The sequence below is a fragment of the Schistocerca nitens genome, chromosome 6 (assembly GCF_023898315.1).
Source record: "Schistocerca nitens isolate TAMUIC-IGC-003100 chromosome 6, iqSchNite1.1, whole genome shotgun sequence".
Classification (NCBI taxonomy): domain Eukaryota; kingdom Metazoa; phylum Arthropoda; class Insecta; order Orthoptera; family Acrididae; genus Schistocerca; species Schistocerca nitens.
In genome coordinates, this window is record NC_064619.1 from 212454444 (window position 1) to 212480952 (window position 26509).

The following is a 26509-nucleotide window of genomic DNA, read 5'->3' on the forward strand; positions in this document are numbered from 1 at the left end:
AATCAGCATCTCCGCTATATGGTGAGTAGCAATTTTCCTTCTCTAATGTTGTTACATTCCATCCTAGATTTTTCGTTGCAAAGTGTTCTGCATAATTTTCCTAACTCTCTCATTCCTTTTTCAAGTGTGCTTGGTGGTATATAGACGTATAAATTGCTCTCAGGTCATTTTTTACAAGCATTTTTTCAGTATTTAGATGTAAATTACTCTCTACTGTATCAACATGTGTGTTAGTTTATCATCAGCATTGGACTTGTTCAAAATAAACTGGAATTTTACATAATCTTCATGATCCAGTAGACATATGTAGTGAAGTAGCTGATGTTTGTTCCCTCATAATGGAAAATTGCAACCCCTGCAGAATAATAAGCAAATAAGGAAGCAAAACAAATTTTAACATTATCCAGTTAAATCTGCAATATGTTAGAAACAAACTTGACTGACTTCAGTTTTCGCAAATGAACATCAACTACATTTATTGGTAACAACATGACATGGTCTTAAATTTCACTAAACTAATTACTGTAAAGTATGTGGTTACACATTAGCATGTAGTTAGTGTGGGAAAGGACACAAGAATGTTAGTGTGGCAATTTAAAAGAATGACCTCATCCAGTTCAAGAAAATGTCATTTCCTGGCCACTATTGTGAAGAAGTAATAGTTAAAGTAAGTTGAGTTGTAATTCAGTTCAAAGAATAAGTTCTTAAATTAGAAAACATAATGTTATCAAAATATATCAGCCACCAAATGGGGACATGTTCCACTTTCTGCACAGTTTCACTGCCGTATCTGGGGATCATGATGTTGGTGTAAACTCTTGTTATCTTAATGAACTTGAAGCTCATGGCAGATGCGTTAAGCTCTTACAGTCTGATAAATATAATGTACTCAGATACCAGAGTTATAGTCTTAAGGTTCTTCTGGGATAGGGTAAGTGATAATAAACAAAAATGGTAAAGACAATGTTAAGTTCAATAGCTTAGATTCTTTATTATTTTTCTCAATTAATAGATAAATCAAACTTTCCACCTCAAAAAATTATGAAACTTGTAGAACTGAAAAGCCATAATATAAACAGCTACAAAAATAAACTGACTAATTGCTCTGAGGCAGAGTCTACCATATGAAGGGATGTGACAGTAAATGACAGGGAGTTCACAGAACTCTGAGATATTTAAATTCCTCTGAGAACAAATATACTTGACAACCACCAGTTTTGACAGGTGAACAGCCCATAATTTTCAAGGCACAAATAAAATGAGATCACAGTGCATGGCACCTTAAATCCTCAGTGGACAGAGCTACATCAAGTAGGAACCAAGACAGGGTGTATGCAGAAAGGCAACACTCATTGTAAACAAGTAGCACCACCACACAATCAAACGAGGTCAATAACGGACATTATCAGTAGTTAAATATTAATTAACAACAGGTGAGTAAGTAGTTTAAACTCTGTCCCTCTGTTGTTCAACCAGGGAGGATGTGGGATTCCAAGCAAAATATAAGCAAAAATTTCCATCTCTATTTTGTAAAGCCATTGCTAGTTTAATCTTAACAGATGACGTAATAATGCTGTCCCAGTAATTGGCAGCACATGCCAGAATCTCTGTGTTTTTACATTCTATTTGATGGCTGGTGCCAAGTCAATGTTCTGCTGTCATAGATTTGTTCAACTATTATAAGAGTGTGTGATACTTATGCTCTACGAGTATACACTGGCACTGATGGTCTGACCACTGTGTAACATGCCACATCTGCAGGGGATAAGGTAGACACCTTACATGTGAAAATCGAGATCATCCTGCACAGACCCTAAAAGTTTCTTAATCTGAAACTGTGGCTAAAGAAAAACCACACACACACACACACACACACACACACACACACACACACACACACACACACATTCCACACTGTGTTTCCTCAGAATACAACCAGTCCTATTGGAAATATTACCTGTGCAAAAAAGAGAAAGAAAAACCAATAGTTCTAGGTGCCACTCATTATTCTCATCACTTGTCTGATTCACGGTTAGTTGATAACAATGTGGGTGTCTGATTTGTCTCTTGGCATATTTATTATGGTGAAAATTTCAAGATTAGAGAAGATAGAAGATGGGTCCAAGCTGTAAAATACCACTTCATGCTGAACTAGGTGGTAACAACTTCAGCCTGAAGATATGAATCCATGTGAGTTGATTTCTTGTAAACATGTGCCAGTGTACCATCATCCTCCCTTGCAGCTATCATATCAAGGAAGCAAAGCTAGCTATTCCTTTCCATCCATGTAAAGAAGCAAATATTCAGGTAGATTGAATTGAAATGTTCTAAATAGCTGTGGCCATTCTCACTGTCATGGAACCAAATAATGAAAGTATTATTGACATTTCTTTAAAAAAAAAAATAAGCATACAGATTTTAATGCCTCTGACCAAAAGGCACATTCTTTTAAATCTTCAATAAAAAGATTTGGCAACAATAGGAGACAAAGAGTACCCACCATATTTTCATTTGTCCGTTCATGGTATAAAAAGAGAGTGGAAGTCAATCCCCATAGAAATGGGTTCTTCTGTTCAGTACCAAGCTGAGCTCAGTTAACCATAACAAATTCGACAGAGGAATATGAGTGAAGAGAGAGACCACATCAGAGCAATTGAGCGTAAGCCTAAGAAGAACCCCTTTCTTATGGATCTTTAGAAGTCTGTATAATATAAGGCAGACAGGATAATAAGATTTAAGACTCTTGACAGTATCTTGCAACAGGAAACTTTTTTTCAGGAGAGTCTTAGTCTTCCTTTCAACCATTTTTGTTGAGTCGTCTCTGAGTCTTGACTGCTTCGTTGTTATTATTATTATTGTTATTAGCAATGTTGTGTTCAATATACTACTGCAAGGCCATGGTTAGACCTAAGCAATTTATTATTACTTTTATCATCATCATCTTTATATTTTAATTTCAATACTGTAAGATCTTTGTACATCTTAGCATGGCTTCAAGCTCATATACATGTCCAGCGCACCATTTTCCTTTTCTTTCCTGTCATCTTTCATCCCCATTATCTTTCATGTGACAGAGATGGTTACTTAAATTCTGCACATTTTCCATGTTCTTCATCTCTTCTGAAGGAGATTTGCTTGCATAGTCAAATCTTTTAACTAACTTACCTAAACTTATTACTTACAGAAATGGGTAAGTATAAGATGTCTCATATATTTCTTCCTGCTGTTATGTCTTGACAGCTCTGTTCTGCATTTTTGCAAGGCCTCTGCTTCCTGTGTCTTCATTGCCATTACATCTTACCCCTTTCCATTACCTCAATTGTTCACTTATGTTCCATCTTATTTGATAGTTTCTGCTATGCTAAGCTGTTTGCTGTCATTATTTGGATCATGTATTCTAAACTAATATAGTGTGGTTACTTTTGCTTTCCTACTTGATCTTTTCTTTATTTCTATTCCATCTGCATTATTTAAATCACACACTGCATTGATGGGAGCCATTTATGAACCACTTTCAGCTGTTGGTTGGAGAATAATTACATTATCTCTCTATGCTGCCATTTTTACCAAGTTATGTAGTAACATAAGTGAAAAAACACCATAATACAAAAGCCTCTATGTAAAATAATGTATTGCACCCAATGAATGCTTACCCAGGATGTAAATATATATTTGAGCTCCAACTATTAGTAATTGCTCATAGCACCCATAATAATTGTTCCTAAATTGTCATCTCAGAAGCGATACACACAAACAAACACACAGACACGCGCGCGCGCCCACACCCACCCACCCACCCACCCACCCACCCACCCACCCACACACACACACACACACACACACACACACACACACACACACACAAATGGTATGTTATCTACCACTGGTGTGCCGATTGCATAGAACACTGTTGGTTGTTGTGGTTTTCAGTCCGAAGACTGGTTTGATGCAGCTCACCATGCTACTCTATCCTCTTCGTCTCCGAATAACTACTGAAACCTACCCCTTTTTGAATCTGATTACTGTATTCATCTGTTGGTCTCCCGCTATGATTTTTATCTCCCACACTTACCTCCAGTACTAAATTTGTATCTCTTGATGTCTCAGAATGTGTCCTATTAACACATCCCTTCTTTTGCTCAAGTTGTGGCACAAATATCTTGTCTCCTCAGTTCTGTTCAGTACCTCCTCATTAGTTACATGATTGACCTGTCTGATCTTCAACAGTCTTTTAAAGCACCTCATTTTGAAAGCTTCTATTCTCTGTTTGTCTAAACCATTTATCGTCCATGTTTCACTTCCATATATGGCAACACTCCATACAGATACTTTCAGAAAAGACTTCCTAACACTTAATCTATATTCAACGTTAACAAATGTCTCTTCTTCAGAAATGCTTTTCTTGCCATTGTCATTCTACATTTTATATCCTCTCTTCTTTGGCCATCATCAGTTATTTTGCTGCCCAAATAGCAATAGTCACTTACCACTTAAAGTGTCTCTTATCCTAATCTAAGTGCCTTAACATCCCCTGGTTTAATTCAACTACATTCCATTATCCTTGTTTTGTTTCTGTTGATGTTCATCTTATTTTTCCTTTCAAGGCACTGTCCATTCTGTTCAATTGTGCTTCCAAATCCTTTGCTGTCCCTGACAGAATTACGTCATTGGCAAAAAAGCTTAAAGTTTTTATTTCTTCTATCTGAATTTTAATTCCTACTCCAAATTTTTCTTTGGTTTCTTTTACTGCTTGCTCAATATACAGACTGAGTGACATTGGGAATAGGCCACAACTGTGCCTCACTCTCTTCTCTAACACTGCTTCTCTTTCATACCCCTTGACTCATCTGCTGTCTGGTTTCTGTACACATTGTAAACAGCCTTTCACTCCCTGCATTTTACCCCTAATACCTTCAGAATTTCAAAGAGAATATTCCAGTCAACATTGTCAAAGGTTTTCTCCAAGTCTACAAATGCTATAAACATAGGTTTGTCTTTCCTTAACCTATCTTCTAAGATAAGTTGTAAGGTCAGTATTGCCTTGTGTGTTCCTACATTTCTCTGGAATCCAAACTGATCTTCCCTGAGGTCTGCTTTCACCAGTTTTTTCCATTCTTCTGTAAAGAATTTGTGTTAATATTTTGGAACCATGATGTGTTAAACTGATAGTTTGGTAATTTTCACACCTGTCAGCAACTGCTTTCTTTAGAATTGGAATTACTACATTCTTCTTGAAGTCTGAGGGTGTTTCTCCCATCTCATACTTCTTGCACACCAGCTGGAAGAGTTTCATCATGACTGGCTCTCCCTAGGCTATAAGTAGTTCTGACGAAATGTTGTTTACCACTGGTGCCTTGTTTTGACTTAGACCTTTCAGAACTCTGTCAAATTATTTTTGCAGTGTCATATCTCCAATCTCATCTTCATCTACATCCACTTCCATTTCTATAATATTGCCTTCAAATTCATCTTTTGTATAGACCCTCTATATACTCATTCCACCTTTCAGCATTCCCTTCTTTGCTTAAGACTGATTTTCCATCTGAGCTCTTGATATTCATACAGCTGCTTCTCTTTTCCCCCAAAGTCCCCTTTAATTTGCTGTAGGCAGAATCTATCTTTCCCCTAGTGAAATATCCTTCTAAATCCTTAGATTTGTCCTCTAGCCATTCCTGCTTAGCCGTTTTGCACTTCCTGTCAATCTAATTTTGTAAATGTTTGTGTTCCCTTTCACCTGCTTCGTTTGCTGCATTTATAAATTTTCTCCTTTCATCAGTTAAATTCAGTATCTGTATCCAAGGATTTCCACTGGGCCTTATCTTTTTACCTATTTTATCCTCTTCTGACTTCACAGTTTCATCTTCTAAAGTTACCCATTCAACTTTTACTGTATTCCTAGCCCCTGTTCTACTCAGCTGAAAATGCTGCTTCTAAAACTCTCAACAACCTCTGGTCCTATCAACTTATCCAAGTGCCATCTCCTTAATTTCCTACTTTTTTCCAATTTCTTCAGTTTTAATGTGCAGTTTATAACAAATAAATTGTGGTCAGAGTCCACATCTGGCCCTGAAAATGTATTACAATTTAAAATCTGGTGCCAAAATCTTCTAACCATTGTACAACCAATCTAAACTCTTCTAGTGTCTCCAGGCCCCTTCCACAAACACAATCTCCTTATGTGATTCTCAAACCAAGTGTTAGCGATGATTAAGTTATGCTCTGCCAGGTGGCTTCCTGTGTCACTCAGTCCATATTCACCTACTGTTTTTCCTTCTCTTCCTTTTCCCGCTATCGAATTGCAGTCGCCTCATCACAATTAAATTTTCATCTGCTTTAACTCTCTGAATAATTTCCCTTATCTCATAATACAGTTGTTCAATCTCTTCATCATCTGTGGAGCTAGTCGCCATATACACATGTACTGTTGTGGGAGGCATGGGTATTACGTCTATCTTAACTATAATAGTCTGTTCTCTTTGCTGTTCATAGTAACTTACCCACAGCCCTATTTTCTTATTCATTATTAAACCCACTCCTATGTTACCCGTATTTGACCTGAGCAGAAGTCCTGTTCCTCCTGCCACCAATTCCCACTATATCTATCTTCAACCTATCCATTTCCCTTTTTAAATTTTCTCTCCTACCTGCTGATTAAGGGATATAACATTCCATGCTCCGATCTGTAGAAGTATTTTGTTTTTCTTGCATCCTCCTGAGTAGTCCCCACCCAGAGATTTGAATGGTGGTCTATTTTACCTCTGGAATATTTAGCCCAACAGGATGCCATCATCATTTAACCATACAGTAGAACTGCATGCCCTTGGGAAAATTGCTGCTGTAGTTTCCCCCTGCTTTTAGCCATTTGCAGTACCAGCACAGTAAGGCCATTTTTCCAGAATGAGATTTTCACTCTGCAGCGGAGTGTGCGCTGATATGAAACTTGCTGTCAGATTAAAACTGTGTGCCCGACCGAGACTTGAACTCGGGACCTTTGCCTTTCGTGGGCAAGTGCTCTACCATCTGAGCTACCAAAGCATGACTCAAGCCCAGTCCTCACAGCTTTACTTCTGCCAGTATCCACGGATATGTGTGTGTGCGAGTGTATACCCGTCCTTTTTTCCCCCTAAGGTAAGTCCTTCTGCTCCCGGGATTGGAATGACTCCTTACCCTCTCCCTTAAAACCCACATCCTTTCGTCTTCCCTCTTTCCTGACGAAGCAACCGTGGGTTGCGAAAGCTAGAATTTTGTGTGTATGTTTGTGTTAGTTTGTGTGTCTATCGATCTGCCAGCACTTTCGTTTGGTAAGTCACATCATCTTTGTTTTTAGATATATATTTTTCCCACGTGGAATGTTTCCCTCTATTATATTCAAGAATGTTATTTCGTTTACACCAAATTTGAGGAATGAACTTTCCACACTAATTGTGACTTAGCATTTAATGTTTTTTCCTCCACTTTATATACATCAACATCTTGTACTAACTGAACATCTTAATGCTTCTGTATAAAAAATCTGTATTTAACTTGAAAGTTCATCTTACTTCCATTACAATGTTTTTTAATTGATCTAAGAGTTCTTGGGAAGTCAGCTTATCTCCAGAGCTGGATGGCAATCCATTGAACACTTATTTCCACATCCAAGCAGGTATCCCCTCTCACTAAGTTTCAATGACTGCTGTCCCATGGTGAAGACATGTGTTGCCCCTCAATAGGGCTCAACAAAAGCACAGCATAAATAAAACTAATGCATAGTATCTGCACATTTACTAAGCATATTATTTTATATATATTATTAATGATTATATATTATTCTATTCTATTATATTATTATATATTATTATTATATTATTATATATTATTAATTCATCACTTGTCTGCAGTGTTATGTATCACTGCAGTAGGCTTTTGTTATTACCAGTTACAGTGTGATGCAGTTGCAAGCAATATGGCATTATCTGTAGTAAGGTGCATTCAGTTTCTTGTTGTCCACTGATTTGACATTAATTTTAGATAAATGGCCCATATCCACAAAGTCACAGTAACATCTGCAAATTGAATTGTCAGAGGAAGGGTCCTCCCCACATTTCATTCAAAACTGTCTGTTATGGTAGACTGATGCTTATGATATTCAAAAGCACAAATGCTTTCTCATTACCACTGGCTAGCATTTTGTAACTACTTCTATAACTGTCATCTGACTGCAACTGAAGCATTTGCAGATGCAGAAGAAAACGTTAACAGTTTGCCTATTCATTGCTGCAACAATAATAATCATAATATGTTTTCCATTGCCTACACTCACACACACACACACACACACACACACACACACACACACAAGCCCAAAAGTCAATTAGAAAAACTCTGTTAAATTGAAGGAAAAGTTCAACTGAGAAAAGTATTTAAATTATTAGGATACAGAATGGCTTTCCAGTAATTACCTTCAAATATATGAAATTCCTGCTATCGGAAAAATACTTGTGGTTGGGGGAGGGGAGGGGAATGGGGGAGAGGAGAGGAGAGGAGAGGAGAGGAGAGGAGAGGAGAGCAGGATGTGCTTTGTATTTATTATTCTTGGTGCATTATATTCACCAAAGGTTCTAAATTAGGATATGATTAACAAACTATGACGTTGGTTTTTCATCATTACTTCAAAATTAAATTGCCACAGGTAAAGAAAAATTGTAATATACTCATGTAAATGGTATATGGAAATAGTACCACACGATATTAAGTTGGAATTCAGTATGTTGAAGTAGTATCCTTTATATCTAGACATGAAAACTAAAAAGCTGATAATTATTTTGAACTTTTCTATATTTTTAGACTTCCATCCCACTGACATACATGCCAATATTCGTACCCTTTTGAGGTCTGCTGTGAGGAAGAGACTGATGTCTGATCGCCGAATTGGTTGCCTGCTTTCTGGTGGCTTAGATTCCAGTCTTGTTACAGCACTGCTTGTGCGTTTGGCTAAAGAGGAAGGCATTTCATACCCGATCCAGGTAAATTCATTATAAAAGTAAATCAAAGGCTTTAAAATTGTTGTTTAGTTATGTACACAGGTTAAACTGTCTTTAAGTATAGTTTTGTGTCAGTAACAAATTAAGGACTTTGCACTGTACTATTCAGTGGCTTCAGTTGCTTATGAGGCCACAGTCTTTAGCAGGAGTGAATATATAAAACTATGAGATACATTGTATATTATTAATGTCTTTTATTACTTACTTTAATTTCTCTTCAGAAGTAAAACAAGGGCTGACAGTTTCCAGAAAATAACAGTGTTCAACATTTTGAAGCTAGTGATACTAAAAGTTATAAATATCTATGAAAAACTACATCATGGAAACCCTGCATGCAAAATTGTGTTGGGACAAAAACATGTGACTTCCTAAGCAAACAGGTATCAGACTGTTATCTGCAACAGGCTTTTGGGGCGGAGGTCTTAGGTATAGTGGTTCTAAACACTGTGTGAATTTTGCATGCAATATAAGAGACATACATAAATATCGCAGTGAACACATGTGAATGACACTACAGAAGACCAGGTCGATACCAGATTGGGGGACTGCCACAGTCAGTGTGTGGTGATTTAGGAGCTGATTGCCACCTGTATCATTATTTCATGACTGTGGAAAGATTCTGGGAGGGAGGAAATATTCAACAGCAGTGCAGGAAAAGGTGACATACACTACAATTCAACGTGTTAGTGTCAGGATTGTTAGTTTGCTTTTAGAACTACAATATAGCAGTGCAGTACCTGCACTGGCTAGAGAAACTGCAGCAGCCTCAGATATTCCCTGTCAGAGTGTGTGTCATCAGCTATGAAAGATTTTTTCTGTAGGCTCAAGGACATGCCATTCCTGTCACATAAATGCATTCCAGGGCTTAGTGATGTGGAGTCATACTCACTGTAAGAATAGTGAGGTTGTATTGTGTTCACAAATCAGTTGCAGTTTAGCATTGAGAGTGATCCTTTCTCTTTTTATTTGGTGTGCTCCTGAGACACTTCACAACTTATAAAAGGGAGAGGGGAAGCTCTGTGTTATGTGTATGTTCACCTTTGCACATATTTCCTGAGGGTAGTGTGATATTTCCATTAGTGCAGTTATTCTGAACATGTGTGGGTTAGATTCAGAGATTTTGCATCAGCATTGAACAGATCAAAAGCTTTTCATACTGTTACATATATTTAACATGTCAGCCAAATGCCTACATATGATCATATCCACTCAAAAAACAAAATGCATGACCACATCTGTGGAACCAATTAAATGCAAACTGGAAGGGGATGGAAAAAGTATTCAGCAGATAGTGACGTTTAAATATCTTGGTATTGAACTATACAGCAATGGAAATGCTGAAAAGGAAGTTAGAGAACAAGCAACAAAAGCAAACAAAGTTGCAGGGTAGTTAAATGATTCTATTTGCAAAAACAAGCATATAGGAAAAGATGCAAAGGCAAGAATATACAAAACGGTAGTGAGACCAATTATGAAATACACAGCTGAGACAAGACCAGAAACTTCAAAAACAAAAAGACTTTTGGAAACCATGGAAATGAAAATTCTGTCAGTGATTACATGGAAGACTCTGTGAGATATAGAGAGAAGTGAAAACGTTAGAAAAGACTTTGAAGTGGACTCCATTAATGAATGAGTGAGTAAAAAAGAGAAAGCATGAATGAAACAAGCACATAGACAGGATGAATGAATGGAAGATTGTGAGAATAGAAATAAATAAATAGTAAAAATAGAAATAAATTACCAGCTGGTAAAAGAAATATTGGCCATTCAAGGAAAAGATGGAGCGACAACCTCAGTGTAGACTGAGGGCTACTAAAGGAAACTGGCTTTAGCCTACGAAGAAAGGAAGAAGAAGAAAAACTTTTCAAATGTATTGTGCTTCTTGAGAAATATTGTGCAATCTGTGGACAATATCATTTCCAGCCCCTCGCATGCTTCATTGAGTTATGGTCTTTTGGCTTTTGTGTTTGCTATTGTGTTTAAGTACTGAAATGAGTTCAACAAAAGAAGAAAGCTCATTCTTATTAGAGTGCATCTAAGTGCTGTCATGCTGAAAAGTATCTGAATGACCTGAACTATGTTCTGCCTGATTTTCATGCAGCCCACATAATGTAACTTTCTTGCAGATCCTCTAACCTCTTTTTGGTACAATTGTTTGACTATGCAAAATGGTTACTGCATGTGACTACTGCAGAACATTTCTCTGTGTGGCAGTAAGTCCAGAAGTAAGCTAATAACATGATAATGCAAGTATCAGAAAACATTTGATTACAGATGAGACAGTCCTTACTCAGAACTAGATTTTTTGTGAATAAGATATTTAGCAAGAATATCTGGTTTCCCAAAGTTCTATGATGATTCAAAGTATTCTTGCTCTCTAAAAGGTTTTTCTGGCCAGCAATTAACTTTCATTTATTTGACACTTTATCTGTTTAGTAACTTTCTGTTACTCATGGTGGCACATCACTCTGTGTGCAGTTACCTAAGTTCACTTATCACCCCTAACATATAATAGGATTAAAAATCTGAATTATTCTTGCAGGTATAGTTGTGCATGTGTTTGTATTTTAAATGAGATGACAACCTGTTTTGTTCTGGATATGGATTCAAACCCAGCTCCTACAGCCAGTCCTAAACAACAAAAGTTTCTGTGCCTAACTGAGATTTGACATATGACTGATTGTCATTGCTGACTAGGCAGAAAGAGATGTGAAATGTCTAATTTTTAGCCTGCATCAGCAAATTGATCTTGAACTTACGTGATGAAAGTTATTGTAATGGACTAGGACTCCTGCCCAGTAACTGTTCTCCCAATTATCTTACTATGAAAGATGTTAAATACGATTTCATTAAAAAGTAACAAATTTGAAATAGCAGGACATTAAGTTGTGCTGGACAGGGATTCAAACTCAGAGTCTAATCACATTGGTAAATAAGCACAATGAAAAGTCAGACATTGAATTTTTTCAGCAGTAGGAAGATTTTGAATATTTTAATGATAAGATGAATGAATAATTTTTTCCTTCCAAGAATTTGAACCTACCACCTATCACCATTGTTTTCTAGCCACAAATGGACATTAAAAATAGATTTCTTTGCAAGTAGTGAGATGTGCTCATGTTTGAATTAGAAGTAAAGTGATGAAGAGTTCATTGCTCACTCGGAATTCAACCATGCACATATCGTCATTGACTACACATGATGAGATGCTAACTATTGAATTCTTTTTCATCAGCAACTAGGAATGGCAAATTTGAATTAGAAATGATGTTACAAACAGTTCTGTGCCTGACTTGGAGTCAGAAATGTCACCATTTGTTTTTGTTGTCACTGCCCAAAGAGATGTTAAGAATCAAAATTGTTTTCCACCACTAGTTGGGTCTGCACTTCCTAGACCTTGAAAGGATCTCATGAAAATTTTAAAGCCAACTAGGATGCAAACTCAGTCATATGACTTATGTGGAGACCTTGAAGAGTTTGGAATCTTGGGCAGAAAAGAAATTGATTAAGCTGTGTCATCCCGAAAGGATCAAATCTCATGAAAAGGAAGATCCGAGTTTGAATCCCAGTCCAATACCAACATTGTCAATATCCCAATTTCAACTAGAAGATGGAATAAGTTCCCAGTGACCTTATGTGACGATTGGTTCATTATCTAAAATAAAATTACTCCTTGTCTCATGACCTAACCTAACCTCTAGTTGGTATCAAAGGAACATGTTGTTTAATGTGAACTTGGAACCACAGTGCAGTCCTATGTTCTTCACTTGGCATCATCAGAAGTGATTAGGATCTTTTTTCCTGCCTCTTAATAGCTGTTGCCTGAAGTGGGAATTGAATACAGACCTTGTAACACTCCAAGAGTAATTTTCTCTCTTCCAAATTGACTTTATCATTGCTGGTCTCACTGGTAATCAATTGCTCAATACTGCCTTTTTGTTGATATTTGTGAATTTCTATTTCATTATCATACTGGATAGTTATGAAAATGTTTGGTATGTTTTTTATACAAAAATATGTGCATTCGAAAAAACTAATTATCAAAGTATTTTCACATTCAAATTAAACAAAATTGAAGAAAAACATAATTATTAATGTTAAGACATATTATTTATTCCAATAATGCAGAATCTCAGTTTTTCTACAGCACAAAATTATTGTCAAAGTATAGATCACTGTAACTTCTTTGGAAATCAACTCTGGTGTGTGAGAGTCTTCGGCCATAAATTGATACTGTAGTGATTCAAGAATTTCAATGTAACTTCTAGGACCACTCAGTCTTCTACCATCTCGAACACACGATATTCTGGCTATGGGTGTGGGATGGTAGAATCCTACCTACTGCATGTCACATGTTTGTGTGTGCAGGTTTAAAATCAGTCACAGGAAGAAAGTACACGCGGCGGATGAACGACACCGACAAGTACCTATTGAGCAATCCATAGATGTTTTAGTGAGTGTGTAAGGAAGAACCATGGAGTTTATATGCAGCTCTGTGCTTACTGTGCCATTGATTATTATTATTAAAACAAGGACAGTTGAAAAAGAACTCTTGAAAACTCTTGACTCAAGCTTGCTACAGGCAAGACTTATTTTCTGATTCATGTTAAGAAAAGCTATGGTACCTAAGCCAACTTTCTTTTAACTGTAACCCAATTTTTTTCTGACATTTGGCTGTACGAGAGACTTACATGAAGTTACATATTTTTGTGTAAAGTGAGAGTTTTATTGTGTATGGAGGTTCAATACATTGTTAATTGACAAAAAGTAAAGTTTGTATGCCTACTTATTTCATAAATAGAAAGAGTCTAAAAATTCCTGTACCTAACGTTATGATACGGAGAAGTCAAGAGAGTTTCCAGCAGCCGGCTAGCCAGTAAAGAAGAGTGGCTGCAAGTTCCAAGTAAGTCACCTCGTAAAGAAGCGGAAGGTGGTTTGGGGGAATAAACTAATATAACCCAGATCCACACTCGCACTTTAAGTCGTTGGAACATTAGAACGTGGCAACCATTACAGTACCGAGAAAAGAGAAATTTTAAGTAAAAAATGAGAGAAGCTGCTGTCACATGTTGCTGTAGCAACCAAACATAATAAGACAAGGGAATTACTCTGAGAAATTGTAATATGTTCAAGTATCCAATGCAGCAAAATTTAAATGGAAAGATGATGAAGAAATGAAAAATTCATAACGATAAAACAGCAAAGAAGATTTCGACATATTTGTCTAAGAAGAAATATGCATAGCATGTTTCAACCAAGAAGATCCAGTGTGGGGAGTATACAGCTCTCTCACACATCGTGGGGACGCAGATGTGGAAACCAACATACATCCGACGCCACCAGCACCAGCTGCTGTTCAACAGTGCTGACCTGCCTCCCCATCTGCTCACCTACATAACGCGAATTCTATGCCGGGTGAGCATGAAATAAAACTTGATTACTTTAGTAAGAAGTGGTACAAGATACTGTTGAGTGAAATTTATTGTGTAATTATCATATTTAAAGTTAGTTTTAAATGCTTACAAGCGCTAAAGGATATAAAAGTTTGGAAAATATACAACAGGTTGGGGAAACTCAAGACCCAGCTGTGGCTATGAAAATTAGCAAAGAAGTGCCTGACTGGGCTGAGTTGATAAATTTAATCAAAGCTCAGAGTCTTAAGTTAAACTCATTAAGTTCTCAATTAAATACCCAGAGTGAAGCTTTAAATGCTCAGAGTGAAACTCCAAATATTCAAACAACAAATTTAGGTTTGTTAAATGCCAAAGCCAACTCTCAAAGCAAAGAATTTAGTAATCTATGTGAAGACATGGGTGCTTTGAAGACTTGAGTTCAATGCTATAACTAATAAAGTAGAGAATTTAAACGTGGATTTAAAGAACAAGTTGACAAATTCTTTGATCACTCATATAAATCATATGTTTACTGACCTTAGTCAGAAACAGAATGACACTTTTCAAAATTTATCAAAAAGGTTAGAACTTTACATTGGGAACAAATGCAATAATGTAGAATAATGTTAACGGGCGGAGTAACAACCATCGGATCCCGAGTTGTTTTCGGTGTTTTTTCCAAAATAGGTTTCCTGCACCAGATTGCTTTAAAATCTAGAACTGTTCTGTAATCTTATTGCTTAGCAAACCAGATATGACTATAAAATAGGGAACAACATAAGAGAATCACAGAAAAAAAGTGATATCTAGATGAAATAAACTGAATAGAGTATTATATTTGTGGAAAGTATAATATGATGTGACTAGCTGAACAACTGTTACACCGTAGTGTATAGATTTTCTATTTTGTATAGAGTATTTTATACCTTTTATGAGATGTGGTTTAGATGGGAGGGTTTGTATAAATTTTGAAAGGTGTGGGTATTGTAGCTAAAAGCATGATTTACAAGAACAGATAAATCGTGACTAACACAAAACACACATCACACCATTCAAACAATCCTCACAAATAAGCGTGCCTGATTTTTCATCATTTGCTGTTTCCATGGGGTTGCTAGGATTTCCTTCGGGGACCTCAAAGGGTGAAAGTGAGACAAGTCCATTCTGTAGGGGACGATTTAACACCAGACGTCCTCCGGCATCTCAATCAAGTACCTGAGAGGTAGGGATCCTAGGAAAGGGGGGTTGGAAGGATTTCCTGTCTTTGGGGCTATCTTCTTTTTCTCCTTCGATCCTATCATCCACATCTATTTTTTCTTTTCTTACTTCTCATTTGAGGACCTGTCTATTTTTTCCCTATTTTCATATTCACAAACTTCTATTGCTGAAGTTCTTCCTTATTACCGTGTTTACTAGAAACCTAAATCTTATCTTTAGATAAGAAGGCTGAAAAATCAGACTACAGGAACACACATCCACATATACGCAAATATACACTTCTACACAAACATTAAATTACATAAAACAAAGCCTGTCAAGATGTGAGAACCGCCAGGTGTTGTAGGGGAAAATGCGTGTACATATGGAGATATGCACCTATATATAGGAAGCTATGACAGTTCTACATCGAATGTACATAAGAAGAGGTGCACATAAACAAATAACAGTGACAGTTCTAAATAGAGATTAGAATAGGCACAATGAACTCACACGCAATGAGAGACAGAAGCATATAAGTTTATGGAAGAAAAACGTACATAACGAACAACTATAAAGTAGTAATGAGTAATTGATAAATAAGAAAGAGGTGTGAGCAAAGAAAGAAAGCGAAAGTAGGAAAGGAATCCGTCATATTTATCATTAAGAAATGTCAGTGTAATAAGTACTCTGATGAATTGAAGGATAGTGGAATGTAAAGAGTATATCTAGACATAGTATCTATTTAAAATATAGAAGTTGATAAGTAGAGGAGGACTCTAAGAGTAAATGATATATTAAAGAATGAATGCGAAGTTTAAAATATAAATTTATATCTTTACCAGAAGATACTTAATTATGGTATACATAGAAATGTATACTAGGGTAATGTACCGTGAGGCCTCCTCAGAAAGGATAAGGGAGGACATATCCAGCATTCACTAAGTATAAAGGGCAGGTGTACGTACTTGGAGAGAGGAGAATCTGTGGTCTAAAAAATAGGGATCTTTTGTAAGGGGTGTACCTACCAGAATGGAAAGAGGGAGTACTCTCATAAGGTCAACCTACAAGCAAGGAATAGGTGCTGATCCTAAGAGAAGAGGACAGTATTGTGACAAAAGTCACAAATTTGATAGGGATTATTCTGGGAAATGTGAATTCTATGAATGACTAGCATTATTATGTTTCATGGAAATAAATGAGCGTGAAAAGAACACTTTCATTTCGTCCTGAGTTCCTCCAAGCTACAAATAATGAAAATAGTGCATACTAGGAAAAAGGTAGTATAAAATTTAGGAAACAGAAAATAGATTACTCATGTCTCATAAACACCTGAAGTTTACGATTGGGACAGGGGAAATTCCTCACAATTTCTAAATATTAGTAAAGCTGACTAAAACCACGAGTAAATGCTCATGTATTAATAACAGTAAAATTAAGAAAAGAGTAGAGAAATAATAAGTGAAAGATTGTTCAAGAGAGGACAGAGAATTGTTATTCAAGGGAAAGATATGTATACAAACATATGTAAGAAATGTATACTGTTAACATATGAAATGTTATTATGAGTGATATTATGTGAATAATGATTATGTATATAAAATATCGCATGTTTGGGATTTTTTTGCGGGGGGGGGGGGTTATGTAGTGATTGTACAACCACTCAGCCTTCTACCATCTCGAACACATGATATTCTAGATACAAGTGTGAGATAGTAAAATCCCATCTTCTGCACGTCACATGTTTATGTGTGCAGGTTTAAAATCAGTCACGGGAAGAAAGTAGACATGACGGACGAACTGCATCGACAAGTACCTATCGAGCAATCCACAGATGTTTTAGTGAGTGTGTAAGGAAGAACCATGGTGTTTATGAGCAGCTCTGTGCCTACTGTTGCATTGACTATTGTTATTAAAACAAGGACAGTTGAAAAAGAACTCTTGACGTAAGCTTGCTATAGGCAAGACTTATTTTCTGATTCCTGTTAAGAAAAGTTATGGTAACCAAGCCAACTTTCTTTTAACTTTAACCCAATTTGTTTCTGACATTCGGCTATACGAGAGACTTACAAGAAGTTACATATTTATGTGTAAAGTGAGAGTTTTATTGTGTATGGAAGTTAAATATATTGTTAATTGATGAAGAGTAAAGTTTGTATGCCTACTCATTTCATAAGTAGAAAGAGTCTAAAAATTCCTGTACCTAGCATTATTCTACGGAGAAGAAGTCAAGAGGGTTTCCAGCAGCCAGCTAGCCAGTAAAGAAGAGTGGGTGCAAGTTCCAAGTAAGTCACCTCGTAAAGAAGTTGTAGGTAGTTTGGGGGAATAATCAGATATAATCCAGGTCTACACTCACGCTTTAAGTCATTCGAATGTTAGAATACCATGTGAAATGGTCTGTGTTGAGTCTCAATTTAGTTGAATTGTAGGCTTAGTTAAGAGAAACAGTCTGTGTTATGTCATTGGGATTGTTTATGGCTGTGTTCAGTTAAGTTTTGTTTTATTGTTGTTTTGTGAAGGTTTGTTGTATGTTAAAGATAATGACTCTACTTTGAAGAACTGTGTGATGAAAAGTACAACAAGTGTTATATTTGCATTCAAGAATATCTTAGAAATAAATAAGCAATAGTAAACAAATAGTCATTTATAAAAGAAAACCTGGATCATCAGGTTGCAAAGTTATGATAAATGAATTTTAGTCCCTGGACACTGAAACCATCAAACAAAAAGATATGTAGATATCTAAGTATTATTTAACTGTCTTTTGTTGGGCTATTTTTATCTTGCAAAATTGCAATGATTCACTAAAATGCAAGATGTACCGTGAATTTGTTAAATCACAGAACGTTTGACTCTCATTTAAAAGTCAACTCTTTGATGACGAGCCATTTAGAAGAATTTCGAACCCTGAAGATCAGACATATATGTCATTATTAAAAATTTTACAGCTACATTCGTGTGATATATCTTAAAGTGTAACAAGAGCAAAAAAGATCAACATTATATGCGAAAGCTTAGCTTCTCTTGCAGCTTATTAACCTTAGAGACCAATATTATATGTGAAAGCTTTGCTTTTCTTGTAGCAACACTATGTAATTTAAACTATTAACTTTCCCGCTACGGTCGCAGGTTCGAATCCTGCCTCGGGCATGGATGTATGTGATGTCCTTAGGTTAGTTAGGTTTAAGTAGTTCTACATTCTAGGGGACTGATGACCTCAGAAGTTAAGTCCCATAGTGCTCAGAGCCATTTGAACCATTTATTAACTTCCCCTGTTTGTGTGTTTGTGCTACTTAACAGTTATGTTGCTGTTGGCTGACCACATCACGAGTCCTATGCTCTGAATATGTGATCGGCTGACGAGATCACGTGACATGAGCTGTGACTGGCTTACAAAGACACATCGCAATCTCGATTTCAATTATTCATAAAGTAACATTCGGTGTTTGGTGGAATTCCAATGTATACTTTCGTAATACGAAAATACGCGGCGTACATGTTGCTGCACATCAAAGATATTTCCCTACGTTTCGTTTTCTAAAGTGCCGGGAAATTCTACCCCCGTGTATAAAACCATAACCATTCAAGAGATTGATAAGGGAAAATATACTGTCACTTAACACAGAAAAAGCGTGTTTTCACCCGGGAGAAAGTGTATTTTTAACCGGGAAATCCGGGAAACATCCGGGAATTGTGTTTTCCTTGTCCGCATATACACCCTGTTACAGTTTTAGTGCAATTGCAACAGGGCACTATTTCGCTTAGTTCCACACTGGTTTTCTTCTGATGTTGAATAATAAAGTAATGGAAAAATATTACGGTATTTTCTCTTCATACTCTTGTGGCATTTTCTGAGCTGTTTTGGTTTGCATGCTAAGTCCATATGCTTCGTAAACCTATGTTGTTGTTGTGATCTTCAGTCCAGAGACTGGTTTGATGCAGCTCTCCATGCTACTCTATCCTGTGCAAGCTTCTTCATTTCCCTGTACCTACTGCAACCTACATCCTTCTGAATCTGTTTAGTGTATTCATCTCTTGGTCTCCCTCTATGATTTTTACCCTCCACGCTGCCCTCCAATACTAAATTGGTGATCCCTTGATGCCTCAGAATATGTCCTACCAACCGATTCCTTCTTCTATTCAAGTTGTGCCACAAATTTCTTTTCTCCCCAATTCTGTTCAATACCTCCTCATTAGTTATATGATCTACCCATCTAATCTTCAGCATTCTTCTGTAGCACCACATTTCGAAAGATTCTATTCTCTTCTTGTCTAAACTATTTATCGACCATGTTTCACTTCCATACATGGCTACACTCCATACAAATACTTTCAGAAACGACTTCCTGACACTTAAATCTATACTCGATGTTAACAAATTTCTCTTCTTCAGAAACACTTTCCTTGCCATTGCCAGTCTATATTTTGTATCCTCTCTACTTCGACCATTGTGAGTTATTTTGATCCCCAAATAGCAAAACTCATTTACTAGTTTAAGTGTCTTATTTCCTAATCTAATTTCCCCAATTTAATTTGACTGCATTCCATCATCCTCGTTTTGTTTTTGTTGATATTCATCTTATATCCTCCTTTCAAGACACTGTCCATTCTGTTCAGCTGCTCTTCCAGGTCCTTTGCTGTCTCTGACAGAATTAGAATGCCATCGGCAAACCTCAAAGTTTTTATTTCTTCTCCATGGATTTTAATTCCTACTCCAAATTTTTCTTTTGCTTCCTTTACTGCTTGCTCAATATACTGATTGAATAACATCAGGGATAGGCTACAACCCTGTCTCACTCTCTTCCCGACCACTGCTTCCCTTTCATGCCCCTCGACTCTTATAACTACCATCTGGTTTCTATAAACCTATAGTACCAACCAACTCCACCTTTAAAATCTGCTAAGTTCCACAGTAAAGCTAGCTTACAAGTGTGTATTTTAATCATCCTTGTATTAACTCCAATGCCATTTCGATGGTGTCCTTGACTCCATTACAATATGTCATCTTCGAGTTGTAGCCATTTTGCTTTCAGTCCGCTATTTGCGCATTTAGTCTTCTTCACTTTTTTTCAGCTCTTCTTTACTAACCCACCAATTGCTAATGGTTTTTTCTGTTGGTGGAGAGCTGAAAAATGTCACTGAGCTGCTCTGTTTCCATGTTCTTCTGCATATGCTATCACTTTCAATTTATTGACTGCTTCATATGAATATCTTTAATTTTTTTTTTTTGTTACAAAGCTAGCTACTAACAAAAATATTGTACTCATACCGAAAACACAAATAATTTTCAATTGAAGTTCACTGTCATCATAGACTGCAGTGATGCGTCATGAGCTAGATGGTGTTCCAGGTTAGTGATGGTAGGGTGGAATGGGAGGGAGGCAGTGTTAGCAAGCTTGCGAATCCCCCAAAACTCATGCTCATCGCATTGGTGCATTGCTGCTGCTAGTTTAATCCAGTGTTGCCAGGTAGAGATAGGTTTCCCACGGCATTGAATATATGGCCATTTTTAAGACTGGTGGGAATTTTAGATCAAACACTGGGCATTTTTATAATAATTTTGAGTATAAGGTGCACCTGAATTTTAGAGGCAGTTTTTTCAAGAAAACAGTGTGTCTTATAATCTGTAAAATACAGTAGATGGGAAGATGGTGCTGGAACGAGTGGAGACTATCCGTACACTGTTGATTTTTGTATGTCATGCTACCATGGTTCATTAACAGCAGTCTTTCTTAGCCTGGTTATAACTCACACTTGCTCAGCAGTGGGGAATGATATCAACATTCTTTTATCCCTTACACAACACAGTTCCAGCTTATAGTGATTAATACTGAACACGTCGTTTTTCACCAGTTTATTTGGTGGGCAATAATAACAGTCTAGTTATTATTAATATTGCATTAGTTTATGTGTTTCGGCGATAGTTCATCATTCCAACATCATATAAAAGGACTCAGTGCATAGTTCTGTATCTGATGATGTCAGCAGCTGAAGCGATGTAATAAATAAGGAAATTATGAAGTTATCTAGAAAATTTAATTCACGAAACATAGAACTGTGCCACAGGACTTCAGTCTTAATTGAGCACCAATGTTAAGACTGAGATCATGTGACATGATACGTATTGAGCCTTTTTTATGATCTTCTGATGATGGACTATATCTAGAGCATATAAACAAATAAATTTTTAACAAGTGGACTGTTGTTATTAGAGACCAAATAAAATTATGAGGAACCATATAAGTATCTACAGAATTGTCACAGTGTTCCTTTGTGACTTTGTCACAACTGATACTTATGCTTGTCAAAACAATATGCTGTATACTTTTACCTGTCTGTAGATGATTTAATATCTTTCTCAGCGGACTGGTACCTCGCTGAGAATGAGATAAAAAAGACTGATGGGCTACCAACAATACCATGCAATCCCACTACTCCCCATCCCTCTGTGGATTTCGCATAAGTTATCATCCGTGGCACAAATTAATGTTGTCGTATCTGACTATATTCCCCTGATTAAGCTTCGTTGACCTAACCTAACCTAACCTAACCTAGATATTGTAAAGAAGTCACTGGTAGATGAACAAAATTGATTGATCTCAGTCCTTGAGCAAGTGTTCAACATGTCCAAAACAAGTAAAAAAGCCTGAATAATTTAGTAAAGGCTTAATGACACCTTCAGGATAGCTCTTGAATGCATTTACTTGCTTCCTGGTATTATTACACATCAGCTCTCTCATAATTGGGAAGAAATTGGGGGCACTCAAATACAGTGCGAAACCACGATAAAAAGACATACTGGAAAATGTCCCCACAGTCTCTTACAATAATTATATTCAACACAGAGAGACAACCTGTACCTTTGAAGTATGGTTTTTCACATGAATAATGATTTCTCTATGCACTTTATGTCTATGTCATAAACAACAATTTTGGATAATGACTGACATAATGAAATATTGCTCAAACTGGAGTTAAGTTATTTACTGCTATTTGCAAAATACCAAACAAGATGAATTTCAAAAGACATCTTATGTAGTTCACAGCAGATTGTATAATCTGACTTAATGAGTGTAATTGTCAATTGTTGTACTGTAAATGTGATTGAAATGACAACAGATTTCACTGTTGTGGTATGTATGAGACTTGTCAGTATTTACAAAAGAAATCATACTGTCTGCTGTCAACTGAAATCAGAGTCACTACTCAGGTTTTGTGTTTTACAATTAGTACATGATACATTCAATTAGTAATACAACAATTTTTTATTGGCCAATTTCAGTTGAAAAAATTTGTAATTTTTTTTGGGACATCATGGAACATTCTCACTTCAGCCCCTTTAGTTACATAAAGTTCCGATGGGTGGCAGCGTTATACATAGCCTTCAAAATTGCATCTGTAGCGGAGGTGCATTCCAAGCAGAGAGTTGTCACTGAGTTTCTTTGGCAGAAAACCAGAGCATCACAGTGATTCGTAGGAACTTGCGTTAGGTCTACAGAGTGAACAAAAGTATGGTGAGTCATTGGACGAGATATCTGTCATCATTGCAACAAGTTCATGTAAATCTGTCTGATCTCCCACGTGCTGGCTGGCTGCACACAGCTGTGACTCGTGCAATGTTGGAACTGGATGGCCACTCTCATTCAAGGTGATAAACTTATCACAAACGAAGACCTCACTATTCAACTGGACATCTCTGTTGGTAGTGCTGACACACTCGTCCACCAGTTGATATATTCAAAGGTGTGTGGTCACTGGATCCCTTGCTGCCTAACAGAAGACAATAAAGGACAATGAATTTGTGTGGAATCACTTACATGTTATGAGGCTGACTGTGACAATTGTTAGTTGAATATCAGCACAAGCAATGGAACATGGTTTCATGACTTAGAATTGGAAACAAAATGGCAGTCCATAGGGTGGCACCACACCATCTCTCCTCTGAAGTAAAAGTGCAAAGCCTCACTCTGAGCCAGCAAAGTCATGGTGACAGTCTTCTGGGACTCTGAAGGGGCTATTCTGTATGATGTCTTCCCTCATGATGCAGTGATCAACTCTGAAGTGTATTACACGACCCTCAGGAAATTGAAGAAATGACTTCAGCATGTATGTCACCACAAAAAAATGCATACATATTTCTCCTTCTCCATGACAACTCAAGGCCTTACACGAGTCTACACATTCGAGAGCTGCTCACAAAACTTCATTGAACTGTTATTCCTCATCTACACTACAGCCTGGATTTCACACATTCCAACTTCCATCTGTTTAGCCCAATGAAGGATGCACACCATGGTAAGCAGTACGTGGACGATGGGGAGGTTCTTGATGCAGCAAGAAGTTGGCTCCAGCGTCAATCAGTAGAGTGACATAATTTGGGCATACAGGCACTCTCAATAAGGCATTGAATGGAAATTATGTTGAAAAATAAGGTTTTGTAGCTAAACGAGTGATGAATAACATGGTGTATTGGAATCCTGAATAAAACCAACCTGCTTAAAAAAAAAAAGTGTTGCATTACTTATTGAATGCTCCTCATATAATAATCAGTTCATTGCAATATTTATTTCACTGGTCAAAATTTTATTAGGCAATAGTTATTTGAATTAAAAACTGTTGCACTCTGATTCATGTGAGTTTTATGTGGGCTAGTGCTGCACTAAACAGTGACTAAGGATAGGATGGCCTTAAGGTCCTGCTACACATATGTCAAAACTCGTATTTGCAAATCACTTATATTGTCTCAAAGAACAAATGATTTGAGTAATATAGTGGATTATAGTTCTATCTCTCTATTCTAAAATGAGTGAAATTATGTATGATGTTTGTATTGTCTAAAAAAAAGAGTTGAGACTAAGTACTACATTTCTATCCACTTCTGGTAAAATGTGGAACTTTCATTTGCAGCAGTAAGATGGCAGCAGATATGTCTCCCCAACAATTCTTTAATACAATCGTGTCAACAGCAACTGACTCATTGTGAGGTTTTAAGGGGACAGATATTGATCCCGTATTTGATGGATCAACTCCATCATTGTGCTTCTTTGCTACAACACAGCAGCATCACTACCAGGGATGCCCTGTAGTTCAAGAAAGGACTGAGTATGCCTGGAGATCGATGGCTCGAAGGAGTGAGTGAGTCATGACAGATGAGTGACTGTAATTATAGTGTGAGTGCAATCAGAACAAGTAGGGATGTAATACTAGGATGTAAAGTGAAATAATTTATCTGTGTCATAAAAAAGTGTTCACATATTGCAACCTGTTCATTATTATTAGAATTTTTGTAACGGAATGAGTTATAGAACAGTGTCAGAAAATAGATAGGGCTTGCATTGTAAATTCATGGTCAGACCTTTAGTTATGGTCAGACCTTTAGTTATCGATGCGTGTACCTTGGGAGTAAGTTCCCCATCAAAACAACTGCTACTTATAAATGCCTTATGCGTAATCTTTGAACCAGCCAGATCACAGCACGTAATAATGAAGTATAAATCAAAAAATAGTTTGGAGTAGCAGTGTACACCTTCGGTGTTTACTTTGTATTGTTAGTTCATACTCTATGAACATTTCCAATAGTATACTGCTATTTTTCAAGCTCTAGCTCACACAATACATTTCTTAGCAAAAAACTGCTGAAAGCCTAGATGCTGGCCATCATCGTTGTTTTACAGTCCTAGAAATGTGACCAAAATATCCTTACCATAGGAAAGGCTCATTACAAAAATTTTGCATAGGACCTTTCATCTTTGACAATTTTCATGGCGCAGTAATATTCTCATAGAATTACATTTGTAAAGGTATAATAATTTACAGGATATTTTACTTAATTTCTATGGCATTATCCATATTCAGATAATTTTAATTATCTGGTAGAAAGAATGTAAAATTCAATGGTGTATTCTGTAGGTCCTCAAGTTGGTGTCTGATAGCCCAGAGGTCCAGCAAAGTTTTGGGTAGCAGTAATAGAGTGAGATTTTGAAAGACTTACAAAAACCTGTGCTGCTGGAAACATCAAGGAAGTTGTTTGGAAACTATGTGAGTGTCGACTCACTTTCAAGTCTAGAGCTGAGTTACCCTTCCAAATTCTTTGTTATTTTCTTGTAATTTAGATGAAATATTCAGAATAATTATTACATAAAAAGTGACAATCAGTTAAAATTTTTTTTTTTACTGCAATGTCATTTTAGTCATAAATTATGATGATTTCTCTCATTTTTTATTTTATGAGCAATATTTCATTCTTTCTGCCTTAGCTGCTGTTTCAGCAGTGAGAGAATGTTCCCAGCATTGATGCCTCACTAGCTCTGTGATAGAATACTCATTTCCTGATGCTAGTTCAACTGTGTAAAATATGTGGTCAGTTGCTTTCCCCCCTTTTCTAGTGCAACTGAACAGGTCTAGAAAGAGATTCAGTAACAGAATCTTAAGAAAATCTCTGAGGTCGTACTTCAATTTTTGTGCAGACTGAACAGCCAGGTTTTGATAATCATCAGCTGACTGATGCAAAGTGCTAAACTTTATTAATTATTGCTAAAAATTGTTTTTTCTATTGTTATTTTTCGTTCATAGCCGCTTTTATATTGCTTATTTTCACCATTTTTTCACTGTCAGATTTGGAAAGATGGAAGCATTGGATGTTTGCCACACACAGTATCCTCCTATATCACTGTTATTCATTTAATCTTCAAAATAAAAACAGAACACCCAGTCAAAAAAGCTGATAACATGAACCTGTTAATGCAGGGATAACTCTACAGTCATTTCTAATGGTTTTCCACTGTGATGACAAAGCAATTTATATTGGAGCATGTTACCCAACTATTGATTGACTAACATGCTCCAAAATGATCAGTAAGCCACAAATGTGCAGTCTTGAATAGACTAGAATGA

The 26509-nt window shown here is 36.6% G+C and overlaps 1 protein-coding gene across 3 annotated transcripts in view; it reads left to right on the plus strand.

The window, feature by feature from the left end:
* The window catches only part of LOC126263718 (asparagine synthetase [glutamine-hydrolyzing]), a 197346-nt gene that overhangs the window by 90608 nt on the left and 80229 nt on the right, over nucleotides 1-26509 (plus strand). For all 3 annotated transcript variants that reach the window (XM_049960864.1, XM_049960863.1, XM_049960862.1), the window contains exon 6: nucleotides 8827-9005. In XM_049960864.1, coding sequence (XP_049816821.1) covers nucleotides 8827-9005 — 179 coding nt within the window. The remainder of the gene's footprint in view (nucleotides 1-8826; nucleotides 9006-26509) is intronic.